At 43.5% G+C, this 18198-nt stretch overlaps 6 protein-coding genes across 13 annotated transcripts; 4 read left to right on the forward strand and 2 right to left on the reverse strand.

Annotated features, from left to right (window-relative positions):
- The first annotated feature begins 123 nt into the window (after positions 1 to 123).
- On the forward strand, positions 124 to 1397 carry LOC108129815 (cilia- and flagella-associated protein 36). Its single transcript, XM_017248067.3, has 4 exons — positions 124 to 391; positions 444 to 652; positions 708 to 871; positions 938 to 1397. The coding sequence occupies exons 1-4, from the start codon at positions 289 to 291 to the stop codon at positions 1395 to 1397; spliced, it is 936 nt and encodes a 311-aa protein (XP_017103556.2). The 5' UTR covers positions 124 to 288.
- Positions 1398 to 1424: 27 nt separating this feature from the next.
- f-cup (leucine rich repeat containing flyers-cup) lies at positions 1425 to 7349 on the reverse strand. 7 transcript variants are annotated; one of them, XM_070282268.1, is made up of 13 exons: positions 7208 to 7349; positions 6585 to 6628; positions 5393 to 5778; positions 4197 to 4387; positions 3942 to 4145; positions 3693 to 3816; positions 3462 to 3634; positions 3012 to 3406; positions 2600 to 2953; positions 2349 to 2492; positions 2106 to 2294; positions 1864 to 2049; positions 1427 to 1809 (listed from the first exon to the last, which is right to left on the reverse strand). In XM_070282268.1, the coding sequence occupies exons 2-13, from the start codon at positions 6590 to 6592 to the stop codon at positions 1704 to 1706; spliced, it is 2460 nt and encodes an 819-aa protein (XP_070138369.1). In that variant the 5' UTR covers positions 6593 to 6628; positions 7208 to 7349; the 3' UTR covers positions 1427 to 1703. The 7 variants fall into 7 exon arrangements, 5 of the variants coding, with proteins under 5 accessions (XP_017103552.2, XP_070138369.1, XP_017103553.2 ...); XM_070282267.1 differs by having other exon boundaries at positions 1428 to 1809; positions 2600 to 2956; XM_070282269.1 differs by lacking the exon at positions 2600 to 2953 and having other exon boundaries at positions 1430 to 1809.
- On the forward strand, positions 6921 to 9637 carry ninaB (neither inactivation nor afterpotential B). Of its 2 annotated transcripts, none has more exons than XM_070282271.1 (4): positions 6921 to 7071; positions 7626 to 8134; positions 8201 to 9242; positions 9297 to 9637. In XM_070282271.1, exons 2-4 carry the CDS (start codon positions 7836 to 7838, stop codon positions 9570 to 9572), a joined length of 1617 nt encoding a protein of 538 aa, XP_070138372.1. In that variant the 5' UTR covers positions 6921 to 7071; positions 7626 to 7835; the 3' UTR covers positions 9573 to 9637. The 2 variants fall into 2 exon arrangements, with proteins under 2 accessions (XP_070138372.1, XP_017103747.2); XM_017248258.3 differs by lacking the exon at positions 6921 to 7071 and adding an exon at positions 7135 to 7269.
- Positions 9606 to 12445, reverse strand: Adgf-D (Adenosine deaminase-related growth factor D). Its single transcript, XM_017248260.2, has 6 exons — positions 12321 to 12445; positions 11434 to 11919; positions 11193 to 11362; positions 10954 to 11135; positions 10171 to 10307; positions 9606 to 10119 (listed from the first exon to the last, which is right to left on the reverse strand). The coding sequence occupies exons 1-6, from the start codon at positions 12385 to 12387 to the stop codon at positions 9662 to 9664; spliced, it is 1500 nt and encodes a 499-aa protein (XP_017103749.2). The 5' UTR covers positions 12388 to 12445; the 3' UTR covers positions 9606 to 9661.
- A 1177-nt stretch (positions 12446 to 13622) lies between these two features.
- On the forward strand, positions 13623 to 15724 carry LOC108129943 (adenosine deaminase 2-like). Its single transcript, XM_043211603.2, has 6 exons — positions 13623 to 13995; positions 14053 to 14550; positions 14611 to 14780; positions 14833 to 15014; positions 15071 to 15207; positions 15261 to 15724. Exons 1-6 carry the CDS (start codon positions 13926 to 13928, stop codon positions 15722 to 15724), a joined length of 1521 nt encoding a protein of 506 aa, XP_043067538.1. The 5' UTR covers positions 13623 to 13925.
- Positions 15725 to 16358: 634 nt separating this feature from the next.
- LOC108129375 (adenosine deaminase 2-like) lies at positions 16359 to 18186 on the forward strand. The gene is made up of 6 exons (XM_017247348.3): positions 16359 to 16431; positions 16490 to 16987; positions 17044 to 17213; positions 17272 to 17453; positions 17510 to 17646; positions 17703 to 18186. Exons 1-6 carry the CDS (start codon positions 16359 to 16361, stop codon positions 18164 to 18166), a joined length of 1524 nt encoding a protein of 507 aa, XP_017102837.2. The 3' UTR covers positions 18167 to 18186.
- Positions 18187 to 18198: the final 12 nt, after the last annotated feature.

Genomic DNA, 18198 nt, shown 5'->3' on the forward strand with positions numbered 1-18198 from the left:
TTTTTAAGCAACTGTGCGTAAAAAGCGATATATATAACTCTATATTATGATTATGAGTAAATTAAATAATAGTTTTTAATAGTTTTTAAACAGAAACAAATGGCCAAGTTCCCAAAAGTGTTTTTCTTATTCAATTTAACAAAACACCTGATACTAGGTGTCGGTGGGTGGTGGTTTTCTTTTCCATTTCCATGGGAACCGATCAAAGGACCAAACAAATGTTACGAGTAATTATTCGACCACAGGTCTAGGACCAAGGGTTAGTCACTACTTATAGCTGAAGCGAAAATGTCGGTTGAGGACTCTTGGGTTTTTGATTCGCTGGTGTGTTTTTTGCACGGACCCGTGTGGAATGCGCCCCTCCAGACCTTCATTGAGCAGAAATCCCTAGGTGAGAATGCGTCACCGACCACGTCATCGTTTAACCTTCGCTTCCGATGCAGTCTTCGATCCAAACCTGCAGGTGGACGAAACCAATCCCGACATCCTCCAGATCCACGAAGAGTACAAGAACCTGGTGGACTACATGCTCGGTAGTTTCATGGAAGAGATGCAGATAACGCCGGAGCAGTTTGAAATGGCCTGTCTGGAGGGTCGACAGCAGGGTCAGGGCGAGAATCCCTTCCAGTTTCATCAGGTCCTGTTCCAGCAGGTAAGTGGGTTCGGAGGATGGTCTTCCAGGTGATGCCCGGGATTTGATTTTTTAGATTTGGGCGGCCAACGACCTGAAGATATTTATTCGCATGATGACGCAACGCAACGTGGAACTCCAGCTACAGGCCCTGGATCTCATCGAGAAAAATCAATTAGCCCATAATTCCGGCGAGGAAGGGGATGGTCAGCACCAAGCGGAAACGGCTTCGGATCAGGGGTGAGTTTTGTAATCCACAAAACCACTCCGAAGAGGACTCTTATGCAATCTCCTACATTCTTGCAGTGATTCCCCCTCAGAAGTGGAGCAATTGATAGCCAAGACAGTGGCCGACGAATTGGAGAGCCCCGAGGCTGCCCTCACTCCCGACCAGGACACTAATCTCGATCTAGTCAACGACAAATTCCAGCGCCTTAACTTGTTTTTTGAGCAGGAGGACCAGGTGGACCCCAATGATATGGTGTCGCGACAGGAGTACCTTCGCCAGCAGCGCGACAAAATAGTGGAAATTAAGAAGCAAACACGGGCCAAGCAGTTGCAAGAGACCATGTCTAAGGGCACGCCACATGCTCCCGAAGGTGCTCGTCCCAGCTCAGCCCTGGTAGCCCAGCAGCTCCTGGAGAACGGTGGCCGAACCAAGGAGTTGTCGGTGCCAGCTCCTCTAGAGAGTGAGGAAAACGCTGCCCTCCAGTTGAGACGAAACTTGGCCAGACGCTTGCGCAACGAAGTGGTGGAGCAAAAGTAAACACCCATTAGTTTTCGTTCTATTCCCATTTATTGTTGATTCTCGGTCAGGAGGATTACCAGGGTGCGTCGTGAATTGCCTCGCGCTGACTAGTTCAGTTGGTGGTAACACGAAGTGTCTCTTTGTATCTAAAGTATCCGACCGATCACGTCCACACAGATTCAAACCTTGAACCCAAAGATTGGCTGTGTGTGGACGTAATCGAGAGGAATTGAAAAATTTCGGTATATAGATTCGTCAAATTAAACAGATTGCTAGTAAAGTATTGCTTAAAAACTGATTTGTGCTTCAATTGTGAGTCCTTCTCTATGTGGGGATCCGATCCCGCAGATAGGACATAATGGCATCTGTGCCCTTCATGAGGATCTGATGGCGCGGCTGTCGAAACGGATTACCAACCAGTTCCAGGTGACTAAAAGGATCAACAATGAATATCATTTAATAAAAAATATATATGAATCCTTACGTTATATTGGTTAGGTTGCCCAAAATGGGTGGCACATTGTCGATATCGTTATTACGCAAATCCAGGGTCGTCAAGCGGGGCATGCACTGAAGACCCGCAACATTCAACTGTTTGATGTGGTTCTCACTGGCAATAAGAATCTCCAGACCTTGTAGTTCGTATATACCATTTGGAATAAACTGAAAACTGAAGGCAAAGACGATTATCTAGTAGAGATAGGGAAGGAGTGTGGTAGGACCCACCGATTATTTGCTACATTAAGCTCACGAAGAGTCACCAGGACACCGAACTCCTTGGGCAGGTCGTTCAACAAGTTGTTTGACAAATTCAGGTATGAGATGCGTGTGAACTGCGATATGAACTGGGGTACATGCCCAATGAGGTTGTTGGACAACACCAGCTCGGTGAGCTGGTCCCGCAAGTGCTGCAGACTGCAAGGGGATCATTTGTCATCATAAGGAAGTGTGAACCTTTAGAAACCATACCCATTTGGCAATGTGCTCAACTGGTTGCGGGCAAAGTCCACCACATGGACACCCTCCTCCTTGGCCAACTGGAACACTTGTTCCGGCACTTCAGTGAGCTGCTCTAAGTTGACAGCTAATGTACGTGTATGTCGTAATTTGTATCTGTATAAAGAAAGAAAAATCGGCATAAGTTATAATGTTACCACAGCGTAGGGTTATGTGATTGGATGATGTGAAGGTGTAAAGCTTGGAACTTGGTGATACAATACACCCAACGCGGATGCACAGCCATGCGGTTGGTGCTGTGATGCGAGCCATCTTGTCCGTATACATATTGCTCCTGCTGCTGCTGCTGGAACATGTAACAGTTGTGGTAGGGACCCGACCGCCGCTGCTCCTGCTGTTTCATGAAAAGATTAGCCATGTTGCCATTTTCATGCTGTTGCTGATAGCTCTCGGGCTCGTATATATGTCCCTGGGTCTGCCTATCATACTCCGGGCAATTTCTAAGCGGTTCATAAACACAAAAAGGCTGCATATTCTGCTGAATGTGGTGCTGCATGTGCTGCTGGCAAGGATACGGACACCTACATCCGAATTGTGATGGCTGCTGCTCTGAATAACTACTGCGGCGAACATGAAGCAGCTAACCTGGCTAAGAGTCGATCCCAGAATACATACCTATCCGGAAAGTTTTCTGGCATGTCTCCAGAGTCAGTGTGTCCGCCTCGAAGGCGGGTAACGCTTATGCCCCCCGAAAGGGAGGTCGCATCGGAACCTCCCTCCTCCTTGTTGGCCAATGCGCGATCGTGTAAGGTCTTCAGAATACGCGATGTTCCACACTGCAGGATGTCGCGACGAATGGTCTTGATGGGATTTCCATCCACCTGTAGGCTGATCAGATGGGCAAGCGACGACAAAGTGACTGGCAAAACGCTTATGGTATTGTTGGACACATCCAGGCGGGTGAGGTTGCGCAGGAGGCACAGTTCATCAGGTAACTCTGTGATCTTGTTGTCTCGAAGGTCCAGGATCTTCAAATGTGGCAAGTTACTGCACATAGGTTTCGGTATCGCCTAAAGTATGGTATGATATCAATATTTATATAGAATTCTTAATTTAATCTTATACCTTAATAAAATTATTGCTGGCATGAAGCTCGTGTAGGCCCTCATTGCCCTCGAAATCGGGCAGCTCCTGAATGTCATTGTGCTGCAAATATAGGCACTCCAGCTTCCTTAGGAGTCCCATATCCTCTGGTAATCCGGTCAGGTCATTATGCTCGATATCAATCTTTTGCAAAGCTGCACATTCATGGGGTGAATGGGTCATATCATTACTATTTTATAGAAAACCACTTACAACGCATGTTAACAAGATCAGGCGGTAGTTCCTTGATGTGGTTATAGGGCAACAGGAGCGTAGTTAGACGCACCAAGAACCCAATGCCGCCGGGCAGGGATTGGATGTTGTTATGCCCGCCGTCCTTTTATTAGAATTGGGTTAGCAAGCAGTTTGTTAAAAGGGATTACAAATATCGGGTATTAAAAAGGAAATAACCCACAACCAAAAATATAACACTTGACTTCCTTACCCAGTCTTGCTACTTACCAGAAACTCGAGCATGTGGAGGTCACTTATGTCCGGATCAAGTTCTGTGAACTCGTTGTACGAAATGTTGAGATGCCGCAAGTCCGGCAAACTGTAGAGCTCACGGGGCAGCTGACTGAGTTTGTTGTGGCTCACGTTCAGACGCATTAGCTTCTCCAGTTTGCCGACCTCTGGCGGCAGCTCCACTAGGGCATTGTCATGTAGCTTTAAAGACAGATGGTGAGTTTAGGAACTTCATAAACCACTTTTACATACTGTGAGGACAGTAAGCGACGCCAGATTCTCAATCTTGGGCGATAAGTGCGTCAGGGTATTGGAACTGAGATCCAGATTGTTCAGAGGGACCTGATTCCACCACGCATCCTCTTCCTTTATCGTCAGCTGCTCCAGGTTGGCGGCTTTGCTGTCCGCATCCGCCTCGTTGATGTCAAAGAGTCGTTCGGGCACTGGAAGAAAAGGAGAAAAAGAATCAATTAGAGAGCGCTTGCCCAGCCACATTAACTACTCTACAGGAATCGGTTCTGGGCTCGGAATCGGGAGGCGGGTCATCATCCAGCTCGAGCTCATCTTCCGGATCCTCGCTCTCCAGCTCGTCCGCGGAAGAGGCCATCTGGAATTCGCGAATCTGGTAGTAGCGACGCCTTCGCGGATAGGGACCGCACATGCAGAACGAGGTAAGTTGCTTCTTTGGAGGAGCAATCTTGGCGAATGATGCGGCAGCTCGAAGCTCTCTTGGCCGACTGAACGGAACAAAGTCATGAGCGCTGACGCAACCGGGAGCTGTTTTATGGGTCGCCTCGAGGTGTGGATGTTAACCACTCAAGCGGCAAATATGTTCCTCGCCATTTTTGGGTAACTTCAGGGTCAAGTTCGATATCGAGATCGCTATTGTAGTGGCCTCACATGAACTGGAACCACAAGGCACTACTGTCGACGAGGCCGGTGTTCCAGCTTTCCGTATTCCCCGGCTCCAGTATTTTGGAGGTATTCAATTGGTTCTTGGCTTTCCAGTAATGGGCATTGGCTTTCCAGCGACGTACTTGCTCCTGGTTCACCACTGCTTACCATCAGCACTTAATGTAGCTACTACTAGGAGGTTTTCAAATTCGTATTTTTATAAATGGATTTTGGATTTAGGGTTTGGATTGTTTTTTACTTTTTTATTATTAGTTTTAATAAAAAATTATATAAATATACAAAATTGAAGCAAATACTAAATGTTTTATTTATCAAATCACTTTTATTATCTAAGGAATATTAAAACAATAAATATGAAATATAACTTAATGGACAATTAAAATTAAAAGTAATCTTAATAAAACTATAAATCAGTAATCAATAATAAAATATCTTTAAAATAATTCTTTAGTACTTTACAATTTGAAACCAAATTTAAAAATCCAATTATAAAAATACAACTAAAGTTTAAAGTTTTAAGCCATTGCACTCACCTCTGGCTAGTGCTTTGTTGGAAAGATTAAGAGTGCCTGATTTGCGTGCCAGTTTCCACAGTTGCTTGGTGAGGACGGAGTCATCCTCGTCGGTCGTCCTTTCATGGAACACCGGACGAAACGAATAATTAATCCTTGGCGACGGTATCTGGCGGGGTTTCTGGGCGCAGCGCGGAATCCGACTAGATGTGCCTCTGGAGGGTGAAGGGCCAGAGCCCCGTCCATTTCCGGACATACCGCTCATCTCGTTGGGACAGCCGTAGTACGTAAAGCAGGACGGGCCGAAGTTAAAATCTCCTCCAAATGCAGATTGCTGGTTACATTCCTGTGGCCCGTTGAGGGATCCGCAGTTGTAAGTCGCTTCGAAGTTCGCCTGGGGGCTGAAGCTGGTGGGGATCACAGGATTGTGGGTCAGTAGGATGTAAATAACAGTTAAATTCGTTTTTGTCGAGATTTTGCGTTTTTTTTTAGTTCACTGTCAGTAATCAGCTGTTCATCGACTGGAGCCGCCATTTTCCAACACTGGACAAGTGTGATTTCATTTTAAATTCCAGAAATCGTTACTTTTCAAAATTTTAAAGAAAGAAGACCCATTAGTTTAACGTTTTATTAAAAAATAAAACCATTTGCTGAATTTAATTATAAAGTCAGAAATTAATAAGGCAGAAATAAGAGAAGAGCACATAATTGTATCAACAAATCGTATTATGCTTAAATGCTTAAACAAAGTTTTATCAAGTAACATTTGATTAAAATGATTTATTATGATTAAAATCTACAATATTATCTATAAAATTCATGCTTTCTGTATGCTTTCATGCTTTTTAAATAAATAAAAACTTAAGTTGAAACATATACCCCCTTATCCTTTATAGGAGCTTAAGTTATTTAAACTGAGCTATAGAAAATGTCTATCTAAAAAATTATTAGATTTTGACATAGTTGCAACAATAATTATACTTAAAAAGCAAAATAAATCAGTTCTATATAACAAATAAAACCATAAGAATTGCTTTAAGAGGCGGCACTCTTTGAGAATCAACCACCTGGGCTTCCACAAATAAATCGGAACAGTTGTAAGAGCCCCCATAAAACTGTAATTGATTTGATCGTGAACTTAAGTCTGGACAGGGGGTGTGCAATCCGTAATCCACAAGCAGCTTAAAGGTTTACGTTAAGTCGGTGTACTCACTTCATCATCTTGTTGTTGTTGTTTCTGCTTAGGGGCTTCTCGTTCTGGGGGAGATACGAGATACGAAACACATTACTTTGGAGCAAGGTCAGCCGCAAAAGTCAGTCACTGGGGTGTATTAGATTTCCCATGGCGAGTCCCACTGCACCCAAGCCAAAATGTTCGTTCGCTTTTGTAGATGCACCCACTCCCCCCTTGAATTGGTCATACTACACGTGGGTGGTTGGGTGGTTGCCGAAGCGGCAAAAATGCTGAGCCACTTGTCTTTCCACCATACACTCAGCCTGGCAATGGAAACGTAATGGAACAGGGGCAGTACTTAGTCTACCGGCTACACTCGCCGACGACTGTCAATCAAAATTATGAATAACAGTGTGTGGATGTGTGGCTGGCAGCCTGGCGCACAGTCTAGGGTCAGTTGCCTCCAATTGGTGGCCACCCCCATCGCAGTTCCCATACCTATACGCCATGGGTTTTAGGCGACTAGGTAAGAAGCACATAGAGCACATGCCAGTTGCCATTTGGTTCTCATTGTAAGCGGATCGGACACGTGGAATTGAAACTATATATTGTGTTCTGTATTGCATCAGCCTAAGTTTGGATACATCGAAATCTGAGCTTACACTCGGAATCCTTCGCAATGGCAGCCGGTGTCTTCAAGAGCTTTATGCGAGACTTTTTTGCGGTTAGTTGCTGGATAGTCATCCACGTGTGGGTTAAACTAGCTACTAGACAATTTTTCCAAAATTTGGCTTAAGGTTTCCAAAAAATTACCCAAAGCTTACTGACAGATTTTCAAATGAAAATTATTTTTAAATAGTAAAGATAGCAAATATTTAAATTAATAGCTTTCCAAGTTCAGGGGCAGGTCCTTGGGAACATGTTCAGCTGACGAAATGTTTGGAATGTGCCAAGCATGCCAGCGCCCACAGCGGATAATCCCAACAAATCCACGGAAAAGTGCAGCTGGGCTTAGGGGGTTTAATCAAGGCAACTAAAACCATTAATACCCGCCCTAATACCTTCCCCTTCCCTTTTCAGGTGAAATACGACGACCAGGAGCATGATCCACAAACGGAACGGCTGGATGGAAATGGACGGCACTATCCCAATTGCAACTCGGATGTCTGGCTGAGATCCTGCGAGCGGGAGATTGTGGATCCCATCGAAGGCCATGTAAGTGGGCACATTCCGCGTTGGATTAGCGGAAGTCTTCTGAGAAATGGACCCGGCAGCTGGAAAGTGGGGGATATGACCTTTGGCCATCTGTTCGACTGCTCCGCTCTACTACACAGGTTTGCCATTAAAAATGGTCGAGTTACCTACCAAAATCGATTCGTGGACACTGAAACCCTACGGAAGAATCGTGCCGCCCAAAGGATTGTGGTCACGGAGTTCGGCACTGCGGCCGTGCCAGATCCCTGTCACTCAATCTTTGACAAATTTGCGGCCATTTTCCGTCCTGACAGCGGCACGGATAATTCCATGATTTCCATTTATCCTTTTGGAGATCAGTATTACACTTTCACAGAAACACCGTTTTTGCATCGGTAATTACATAAATATTTTCAATAAAATATTATTTCAATTGTTAATAATTTAATAACCATTCTCAGGATTAATCCCTGTACTTTGGCCACCGAGGCCCGGATCTGTACTTCAGACTTTGTAGGCGTGGTAAACCACACTTCACATCCACACGTTCTGCCGAGTGGAACGGTCTACAATCTCGGCACCACGATGACCAAATCCGGGCCGGCTTATTCGATTATTTGTTTTCCCAACGGACGCCACATGTTTGAGGACGCCCATGTGGTGGCCACTATGCCTTGCCGCTGGAAACTTCATCCTGGGTACATGCACACCTTCGGCCTAACGGAGCACTATTTCGTGATTGTGGAGCAGCCACTATCGGTGTCCCTAACGGAGTACATTAAAGCCCAGCTACATGGCCAAAATCTGTCGGCCTGCCTGAAGTGGTTCGAGGACAAACCCACACTATTTCACCTGATTGACAGGATTTCGGGGAAACTGGTGAAGACCTACGAGTCGGAGGCATTCTTCTACCTACATATCATCAATTGCTTCGAGCTGGACGGTCATGTGGTGGTGGATATATGCAGCTACCGTAATCCCGAGATGATAAACTGCATGTACTTGGATTCCATTTCCAATATGCAAACGAATCCGAATTACGCCACCCTCTTCCGTGGAAGGCCTCTACGCTTCGTCCTCCCGTTGGGAACTCTTCCGGAAACTAAAGCCGGAAAACGTGGTCTGGTGAAGTCTTTCTCCTTGGCTGGACTAAGTTCTCCCCAAGTCTCTCGGACCATGAAGCACTCGGCCTCCCAGTATGCGGATATCACCTACATGGCCACAAATGGAAAACAAGAAACATCCCCCAGCGAGGAAAGTCCTCGAAGAGACTCCAAGCGGGGGCGTTACGATGAGGAGGAGGAGAATTTGGTTAACTTGGTGACCCTAGAGAAGAGTCAAGCTGAAGCCTTCCAAGGAGCTAGTGGAATCTTTTTACGACCGGAAATGCTTTGTGACTGGGGCTGCGAAACTCCAAGGATATACTATGAAAAGTATATGGGCAAGAACTATCGCTACTTTTATGCCATAAGTTCAGATGTGGATGCAGAAAATCCAGGAACAGTAAGTACTTTAATTTCTATTTGTAATATTCCATTTAGAATATTATTTTTAAAGCTTATAAAAGTGGATGTGTGGAAGAAAACGAGTCTGACCTGGTGCGAGGAAAACATCTATCCCAGTGAACCCATCTTTGTACCCTCTCCAGATCCCCAGTCCGAAGACGATGGTGTTATTCTGGCCTCCATGGTGGTTGGTGGCCTAAACGATCGCTACGTTGGCCTAATTGTGCTCTGTGCCAAGACCATGACCGAACTAGGACGTTGCGATTTCCATACCAACGGTCCAGTTCCCAAGTGCCTGCATGGATGGTTTGCACCCAACGCTGTATAGAAATTTCACTTCCACGCATATAAAACAAACCAGTATTAATTTAAGAAATTTCTTAGATGTTAAATTAAACTAGTGACTGTTTTATAATCTCAAAACTTTGGATTCAACATATTTGCAATAAACTCCTGCCACTTGCGCTGGAAAACCCTGTTGATCTTCCGTCGCTCGTCCGAGGTCAGTACGGAGTACTTGAGCGAGTTCAAAGCCAGTTGCTTGAGAAAACGCAGATCCGCTTCCGCCGGAGCCAGGGCCATGAAGGCATAGTAGAAATCATAGCTGAGCCCCTTGGCACCCCAGGTGCCCGGATCGTCGGCCGAGATGACAATGGGAAAGTTTTCGGCGATCAGGAAGCTTGCCGGGTGGTTGCGTAAATCCCAAACGAAACCCAGAACCTGGTTGGAAATTGGGTTCACCTCGACGGCAATGTTGCGTTTCTTAATCGTGGACCATAGTTGCGGATGTTTGGGCAGGGCGTAGGCATGTCCAATGCGTTTCGTGTTTAGCAGAATGGCATCCATCATATTCCAGTCCGTCCGACCATTCCAATCTTGAATAAGTATTTGATTAAACTATTATTTATATTTTCATGGAATCTTACTTGTCTCGCCGGCATGGAAGAAGTAGTTAGCTGTACTTGGTAGGTCGGATAATTGATTTATATATTTGTTCAGTGGATCTCCTGTGTCTTCCTGGCCAATCAAATCGAATCCAATCACAAAGTTTGGTTTGGCGTGGCTGAAAAGTAAAGGATACACAACAATTACTGATTAGATTAAAGCTCGGATCAGAAAATATGATCGCAGGGGCCTAGAGTTTGATGAAGATTTGTGAAGAATAGATTTACAAATCGTTTAAGGTATTCCGCCTAAGAATCGGTTGAGTTTTGGCAAAGATACAGGGATCACAGGGGCCCATATTGCCGTTTCATGCATTTTCACCATTTTTGAAGGGGACACTCCAGAAAATTGGACAAAAAATCGAAAAAATATTTTGATCCTAGATTTTGATGAAGATTTGTGGGGAATCGATTTATTAATCGTTTAAGGTATTCCGCTCAAGAATCGGATGAGTTTTGGCAAAGATACAGGTATCGCAGGGGCCCATATTGGGGTTTCATACCTTTTTACCAATTTTGAAGGGTAGCCTCCAGAAAATTGGACAAAAAATCGAAAAAATATTTCGATCCTAGATTTTGATGCAGATTTGTGGAGAATCGATTTACCATTCGTTTAAGGTATTCCGCTCAATGATCGGATAAGTTTTGGCTAAAGAAGATACAGCCACAGCTGGGACCATATTTTCTGGATATCTATCTATCCGGATTTATATAATCTGTCAGGACTCTATTAAATATATTGCAAATGTATAAAAGTATTCTTACTGCAATTGCTTGAAGGTAGTTATTCGTCTCAGCATTTCTTCCTCGGAGGCTCGATTCCGTTTAGCGTAAATGACTTTCAAGCCCACAAAGTCATGGTGCTTAGCTTTGAATTCCTCCACAATTCTCTCCAGTTCGTTGGCCACTTCCAAAGTGCTCAAGGTGCGATTGTTGTCGTCGTATAGCTATAAAATTTAGAAAATTCATAATAGTTTCATTGGTAAAATCCAAAGAGTCCTTACAGGGGATAGAGAAGCGCGAATTTCTGCATAAATAATATTATCTTCACAGAGTTCCTCAAGGAGACGCTTGTGGTAGGTGCAGTAAGTGGGTCTGTACTTATAAAGGCGATCTACGGTGGTGAATATGTTTTCAAAGCGTTCCCAGATCTTTTTCCGGTTTGGCAGGAGGGCTGGGGATGCAAATTTTAAATGAATAATATTTATTCAAGTAACAATTAATGAAAACTGGTCTGATCCTCACCCTCTGGCCTGGGACCGAGCATGTTTATGTGCTTTTCCAATTGGCGCTCGTACTTGGCTCGATCCTCGGCATTGATCCGCTCCGTGCACACGTTCTGGACTTCGCTGTGACATCCAGCCTGGTCGTAAGTAAATACCAGCAAGCCATCAACATTGCGACAGGTATAGAGATTGTTTGTGGTGGTCAGGTTAGTAATGATCCAACGCGAAGTGACCATGCCCGTGTTATGGCCGTGCAGGAAGGCACCCTTGGGCATCTTCTGGATAATCCGGAACACCTCGCTCTGGCGCACATACTGCCTGCCCTGAAAGAAATGCATGGCCGGAGCATATTTCTCTGGGGTTTTTAGGCCCTCGGCGATCTCAGCCCTCTTGGCGTTCATCAGGATGCTGTTGGCCTTCTCCTCGTCGGACGACAACCAGATGTTCCCACCGAGAGAGGCTGCTCTTTCGGCCTCCATTATCTGCTCCCTCAACGTTTCATAGGCTGTTAAATTAATAAAATGAATTATTTTAAAACTTTTTTCACAAAATAATACATAATGGTTTGTTTTTATAAATTGCTTGACGATTTACAATTATTTCTTATCACTTTTTGTTTGTATTTATGTAATTGAATATTTTATTTGGTTGTTGTCCAACAAAAAATTTGGTTTCCTGTTATTTCACTTATAGAAAAACAACATATTATATATGAATGCACAAATCAAAACAAAAAGCCTGTGGAGATTATAACTGACTCATAAATGTATTAATTTATTTCCCGTCGCGTTTGTTGAAAATTATCTTCGTCGATGTACCGAAAACTAGTTTGAGAAACTTTCAAGGCACCGCCGGAACAAGATCAAGGCCTGGTAATTTTTCCAGAGGATCTCCTTTAGAACTTACGTAAGTCTGTGGCCTGATTACTGCCAAAAAGCAGCAAAGGCAGAATCAAAAGTTTTAGCACCAACATTTTTATTTTGTCCAGTATTCTGATTGTACGCCGTATTAATACGATGCGATTCGCTCGGCCGACGGCAACCAACTGATAAGTCAGTCGCATCCGTAGACATCTGACCCGTATACGGCTCGTACAATAGTGGGTTTCCCTCTCTGATCCTCTGATCATGATCTTGGACGCTGTGGGAGCAGCATAAGCGGCATCTGTTGCAGTTCAATGCCGGCGATTAGTCCGATCCGCAATGGCAACGGGGTGCGAAATGTTTGAATGCCCCCGGGTTGACACTTTCGTTGACACTTTCGGGCAATTTGCGAATAAATTTCATGACGTAGCATTGTCCAGTGTCACAATACCCTATTCCGTACATTTGATAGTCCTAAATGTCTTAAATCCGGAAAATGTTGCCCGCTAGAGATTTAGTTATTGCAGCACATTCCGGAACCACATTGGCCGAAACGCTGGTTTTATTTTTACATATCAGCATAGGTTTATTTTTATTTAGTGGACATTGTTTACTAACCCAATTTATTTGGTTCTCCCGCCAAAATTATACTTGACATTGAACATGAAATGGGGTCATCCAGGCATCAATCATAACACTAAAAAGTCGGTCGGATGGAAATAGTAAAAAATATGAAAACCAAAACAAAGGTTACACATATATAGGCTGATAAGAAAAATCATTTTCCATAGAATTGAGTTCAAAATATGTTTGATTTATTCTTTAAGTATCAAGTTTAAAGTCTGTAATTTCCCACCCAATTTAGTGTGATAAAAATCATCAACAAACATTACAATAGATTATCTTAAATGACACTTTTTACCAACAAATTAAGTACTTATTTTCCTTGTCTTTTTTGCTGGAAGGCTTTTGTAATCAGGGATAATAGACGAACATGTGTAATTATAGTAAATGTCACACACCCACCGCAATTTTTTTTTTTATTCATTTTGGAGGTTGGGGACCCGGGAGGCACTTGTGATTCCGAAGCCGTATGCCACTAGAAACGAAAATTGCCTCCGGCAACGTCAGCGAAAATTTGCCAAAATAATAGAAGAAAAAAAATAGAAATAGTTAAAAATCATCAAGTGATGGGCGCGCGCCGCTGTGATTTTAAATCACTTAATATGCAAGCGGCATTCAATCAGAGATACGCAAAAAAAAAGATACCCAAACAATCCGGCTACTAGAATGAAATTGTTTCGGGTGCCGGAGCGTTTGTCAACCGTTAAGAGCCGTTGTAGCTGGAGCCCGGTCTAATCTTTTAATGAGCTGGCTTCGCAGAATGATTGTGTCAAAATTAATAGTTGGATTGCTTCTCATTTTTGGTTTGTTAACCTGTCTGGGGCCACAGTTCTAGCCGGGCTACCGTGGCGAGTGGTTGTAACGAAAAAGTATACCTCCCATTTATACACCTCCGGAGAAACCACTGAACAAACAATATTCAGTCAATGTCCCCAGTCGTGTCAATATTTGGATAGTGAGCTCATTAGCTCATTGGCACAGCTAAACACAAAAGCTGAATTAATAGTAAAGGTCCTTTAACAAAATGAGTCGATTGGAACTATTGCTCCTGTTAGTGATTCCGTGCGTTGTGGTCCGAGGACAAAGCCAGCTAAGTACGAAAAAAACCTAAACATTTTCCACTGAATCTTTCATGCCTGGCCTCCTTCCAGGTTATGAGCAAGCCCGACAGGCAGTTTTAACAGCCGAGGAGGAGCTGATGACCGGAGGACACACTTACCTCAACACCATGGAGGCCAAAGTGGATGACATTTTCATGGAATACAAACTCGGGGAGCTCTCTCAGGGATTCCGGAATGCTGAGCAAAATGCCGCCGCCCTACATTTCTTTAAAGCCAAGCCTCTGATCGATAGGAGTGGCGTCTTTCGGTTTCTGCAGAAAATGCCCAAGGGAGCGGTGCTCCATCTGCACAACACCGCCTCTGTGAGTTCCAAGTGGGTGGTCCAGAATATGTCCTATATGCCCGGCATGCTGCGCTGCACCACTTCCACGGGTCGCAGTGTCCTGACCTTCCGGCGAACACCCAAGGAGCACAACTGCCAGTCGCAGTACATTCGGGTTTCGGAGGAGCGCCACAATTCCATAGATCCCCAGATCTACGACCAAAATTTTGAACGTTTGGTCAACTTGTATACACCAGTTCCGGAATGTGGGTTTGCTTTATTTTATTTTAAAATATTATATTAAATTTTTGTTCACATTTTCCTAGTGGAATATCCAACCATTACCCAAGTTTGGGACAAGTTCCAGGACATGTTTGATACCCTTGGCGATGCCTTAGCCTACTTGCCAGCTTTTCGAGCATATCACTGGCAGATGCTCGAAGAACTTTACAACGACAATGTTATGTATGCTGAAATCAGGACCAGTTGCAAAAAGGTAATTATGATTTTTATTAGGAAATAAATTATTTAAAGTGTCCTTTTTTCAGCTTTACGATGCCAGTGGTCGTACTTTTCCCAGGGAACGTACTGTTCATGAATTATATGCTCTGAATGAGAAGTTTACGAGGCTACATCCCGACTTCTTGGGTTTCAAAATCATATTTGCTGTATTTCGCGGCTACGGGGTGGATGAAATTAAGAAATCTGTTGAGGAGTTTACAAAACTTCAGTAAGTAGAATATTTAATTTTGAATAAAATGTTTCATATTTCTTGTTTATTTACAGCGAATCCCTGCCCCACTTTGTGGTTGGTTTTGATTTGGTTGGCCAGGAGGATAAGGGAAAGCCGCTGCACACTTTCCTGCCTGCTCTGAAAGACTTCCCGCCGACAGCACGATTCTTCTTCCACGGAGGAGAAACCAGTAGGTAGAGTCAAGCCCATTGAAAACCTAATTAAACTAAAAAACTCCATCAGATTGGTTTGGAGCTTCCACGGACACTAATCTTCTCGATGCCTTGCTGCTGAACACAACCCGGATAGGTCACGGCTACGCCCTAGCTAAACACCCTATCCTCCTGAACGCCGTGAAAACTCGCCAGATTGCCGTGGAGGTGAGTCCCATCTCGAATCAGGTCTTGCACCTGGTCTGGGATCTGCGAAACCATCCGGGAGCCCAGTATTTGGCCCTCGACGTGCCCATGGTGATCTGCAGCGACGATCCTGGTTTCTGGAATGCCAAGGGTCTGAGCTACGACTTTTACTATGCCATCATGAGTCTGGCACCGAATAATGCTGGGGTCCGTCTGCTCAAGACTCTGGCTTGGAACTCGATACGCTACTCAACTTTGACGGTGGAGGAACAGACCCGCGCTTTCCAAATTTTGGAGCTCACGTGGTCTCGCTTTATAGACAAAGTCCTAGCGGGGAATGTCTTTTAAGATAAGCTTTCAGAAATAAACTATCTAATAAATGCAACAAAAAAATATGATTTTCATTTATGAAGGTTCGGTTTTGTGTCTTCGATTTTTTTAATAGTTTTTATATTTTCCTTATTCGCCTTTTAATAGTTGTGACGTACATTAAACATAGTATATTTATGTCAATTAAACTAATTTCAATTTTGATTTATTCTCCTGGGTAGTTTTTCCAAATGTGGTTCGACTAGGAAATACTTATTTAAAGATATTTACATACATTAATTTTACCCAAAGAATATATCACCAGATCGATGTAAACATCAAATAGAAATAAACATTTACTATTTTATATAATTTTACATTAGGTTCATATCATAGAAACTTGTTAGTCCACCTTTTCCCAGTAGGAGGTACAAAATATTCCTAGGAAATCAAAAAACTAAACGAGCTTGACTTTGTTTCCAATTCCGTTGGAAATAAAGTCGTCAAAGTTAATTGTTGTTTATTGATTTTTAATTTTGGTCAAGTGTCTGTGAACATCCGCCTTGGTCACTTCCTCAGTTCAAGTTTGTATCTTCTGGGGAACAGACGTCTTAGTTCTTTGATTTAAAGAAAAGTATCTTATTTGGATATTGGATACTACAACTAAAAAAGGATGAAAAGGCCGTGGTTTTTGCTATTTCTAGTCCTGATTTCATTTTTATTGATTCAGGCAAGGACGGTTTTAAGTAAGTTATAGCCTTAAACCATACATTCCATTATTTAAACTTTAAAACTAATTTTCAGACTACGACGAAGCTCGAAAGGCTTTTTTAGATGCCGAGGAGAACCTCCTGACTGGTGGCCACACGTACTTGTGTGAAAAGGAGATTAGGGTCAATGAAATCTTCATGGATTACAAGATCAAGGAGATGGACCATGGCTTTGAAAACGAAGAGGAGAACGCCGCTGCACTCCATTTCTTCAAGGCCAAACCTTTGATCGACAAGAGTAAGGTGTTCCAGTTTCTTCACAGGATGCCCAAGGGAGGCTTGCTCCATTTGCACAATAGTGCATCCGTTAGCTCCGAGTGGGTGGTGAAGAACATATCCTATTATCCTGGCATGTTGCGGTGCACAACGACCAAGGGTAAAACCGTCCTGACCTTTCGGCGTACACCCGTCGAACACAACTGCCAGTCGGAGTACGTACTGATTTCAGACGAGCGTGGGAATGCCAGTGATCCTCAGGTTTATGATCAGGAGTTCGAACGTATCATCAATATGTACACCCCTTACCCAGAGGGTAGGTCTTTCGAATGTCCTTTGGATCCTTTTTTGATTTATTTTATATTTATACAGTGGAATATTCTACTACAAAAAAGGCATGGACTCGGTTTCAGGACATGTTTGATTCCTTCAACGACGCCCTTGTCTATTTGCCAGTATTTCGACTTTATAGCTGGAGAGCTTTAGAGGAGCTGTACAATGACAATATCATGTATGCGGAGCTCCGATCCACACTACGGCCAGTAAATTTAAAACGTTTTCCTTCCATTTCCGCTTATAACTATTATTTATCCCTACCAGCTCTACGGCGATAATGGAACCAATTTTCCAATAGACCGAACTATCCAGGAGTTATACGATATTAACGAAAAGTTTATTCAGCAGCACCCGGATTTTATAGGAATAAAAATCATATTTTCCGCATATCGGGGCTTTGAAGTTGATCGTATCAAAAATATAGTGGAGAATTTTAAACGTATTCAGTGGGTATTCAAATATTTATGTTTCACAAAAAATAATTAATAATTTATTGCAACAGCGAAGCTATGCCCAATTTCGTGGTGGGGTTTGATTTTTTGGGACAAGAGGATCTGGGAAAGCCACTCTATGATTTTTGGCATATTATTAAAGACTTTCCTCCAACAGCCAGATTTTTCTTTCATGGCGGAGAGACAAGTAAGTTGAATTGAATAAACTGTGAATCATTTTATTCATAATATTTTCTTATTTAGATTGGTTCGGTACCTCCACGGACCTCAATTTGCTAGACGCCCTGCTACTAAACACCACTAGGATAGGACATGGCTACGCCCTGGTGAAGCACCCGATCATTATGAGTGCCGTGAAAAATCGTAAGATAGCCGTCGAAGTGTGTCCCATCTCGAACCAGGTCCTGCATCTGGTTGGGGACCTAAGGAACCATCCAGGAGCCCTATTTCTGGCTCAAGACATGCCCATTGTGATCTGCAGCGATGATCCCGGGTTCTGGAATGGCAAGGGTCTGAGCTACGACTTGTACTACGCCATCATGACTATGGCTCCCAAGAATGCTGGACTCCGTTTGCTCAAAACTCTGGTGGATAATTCGATTCGCTACTCCGCTATGACAGAGGAGGAACAAAGTCGTTCTTACCAGATTCTGGACAAAAATTGGTCCATCTTTATTGACAAAGTACTGGAAGAATCCGACAATTAAATATCTAAATAACTTAGTAATTGGGGTATTTT

The sequence above is a fragment of the Drosophila bipectinata genome, chromosome 3R (genome assembly GCF_030179905.1).
Source record: "Drosophila bipectinata strain 14024-0381.07 chromosome 3R, DbipHiC1v2, whole genome shotgun sequence".
In the NCBI taxonomy this organism is placed as follows: domain Eukaryota; kingdom Metazoa; phylum Arthropoda; class Insecta; order Diptera; family Drosophilidae; genus Drosophila; species Drosophila bipectinata.

Excerpts from the sequence above, each read along its gene's own strand:
- LOC108129815 (XM_017248067.3), top strand. The coding sequence starts at position 289 with ATGTCGGTTGAGGACTCTTGGGTTTTTGATTCGCTGGTGTGTTTTTTG. Across the intron at positions 392-443 it reads CATTGAGCAGAAATCCCTAG|TCTTCGATCCAAACCTGCAG; the intron begins GTGAGAATGCGT and ends CTTCCGATGCAG. Across the intron at positions 872-937 it reads GAAACGGCTTCGGATCAGGG|TGATTCCCCCTCAGAAGTGG; the intron begins GTGAGTTTTGTA and ends ACATTCTTGCAG.
- f-cup (XM_070282267.1), bottom strand. Across the intron at positions 4,146-4,196 it reads CGTCGCTTACTGTCCTCACA|CTACATGACAATGCCCTAGT; the intron begins GTATGTAAAAGT and ends CTGTCTTTAAAG. Across the intron at positions 3,407-3,461 it reads CCAGCAATAATTTTATTAAG|GCGATACCGAAACCTATGTG; the intron begins GTATAAGATTAA and ends ACCATACTTTAG.
- ninaB (XM_017248258.3), top strand. The coding sequence starts at position 7,225 with ATGGCAGCCGGTGTCTTCAAGAGCTTTATGCGAGACTTTTTTGCG. Across the intron at positions 7,270-7,625 it reads TTATGCGAGACTTTTTTGCG|GTGAAATACGACGACCAGGA; the intron begins GTTAGTTGCTGG and ends TTCCCTTTTCAG. Across the intron at positions 9,243-9,296 it reads ATGCAGAAAATCCAGGAACA|CTTATAAAAGTGGATGTGTG; the intron begins GTAAGTACTTTA and ends TTATTTTTAAAG.
- Adgf-D (XM_017248260.2), bottom strand. The coding sequence starts at position 12,387 with ATGTTGGTGCTAAAACTTTTGATTCTGCCTTTGCTGCTTTTTGGCAGT. Across the intron at positions 11,136-11,192 it reads TTCGCGCTTCTCTATCCCCT|CTATACGACGACAACAATCG; the intron begins GTAAGGACTCTT and ends TAAATTTTATAG. Across the intron at positions 10,308-10,953 it reads ACTACCTTCAAGCAATTGCA|CCACGCCAAACCAAACTTTG; the intron begins GTAAGAATACTT and ends TTTACTTTTCAG.
- LOC108129943 (XM_043211603.2), top strand. The coding sequence starts at position 13,926 with ATGAGTCGATTGGAACTATTGCTCCTGTTAGTGATTCCGTGCGTTGTG. Across the intron at positions 14,551-14,610 it reads GTATACACCAGTTCCGGAAT|TGGAATATCCAACCATTACC; the intron begins GTGGGTTTGCTT and ends ACATTTTCCTAG. Across the intron at positions 14,781-14,832 it reads TCAGGACCAGTTGCAAAAAG|CTTTACGATGCCAGTGGTCG; the intron begins GTAATTATGATT and ends TCCTTTTTTCAG.
- LOC108129375 (XM_017247348.3), top strand. The coding sequence starts at position 16,359 with ATGAAAAGGCCGTGGTTTTTGCTATTTCTAGTCCTGATTTCATTTTTA. Across the intron at positions 17,454-17,509 it reads GAGAATTTTAAACGTATTCA|CGAAGCTATGCCCAATTTCG; the intron begins GTGGGTATTCAA and ends TTATTGCAACAG. Across the intron at positions 17,647-17,702 it reads CTTTCATGGCGGAGAGACAA|ATTGGTTCGGTACCTCCACG; the intron begins GTAAGTTGAATT and ends TTTCTTATTTAG.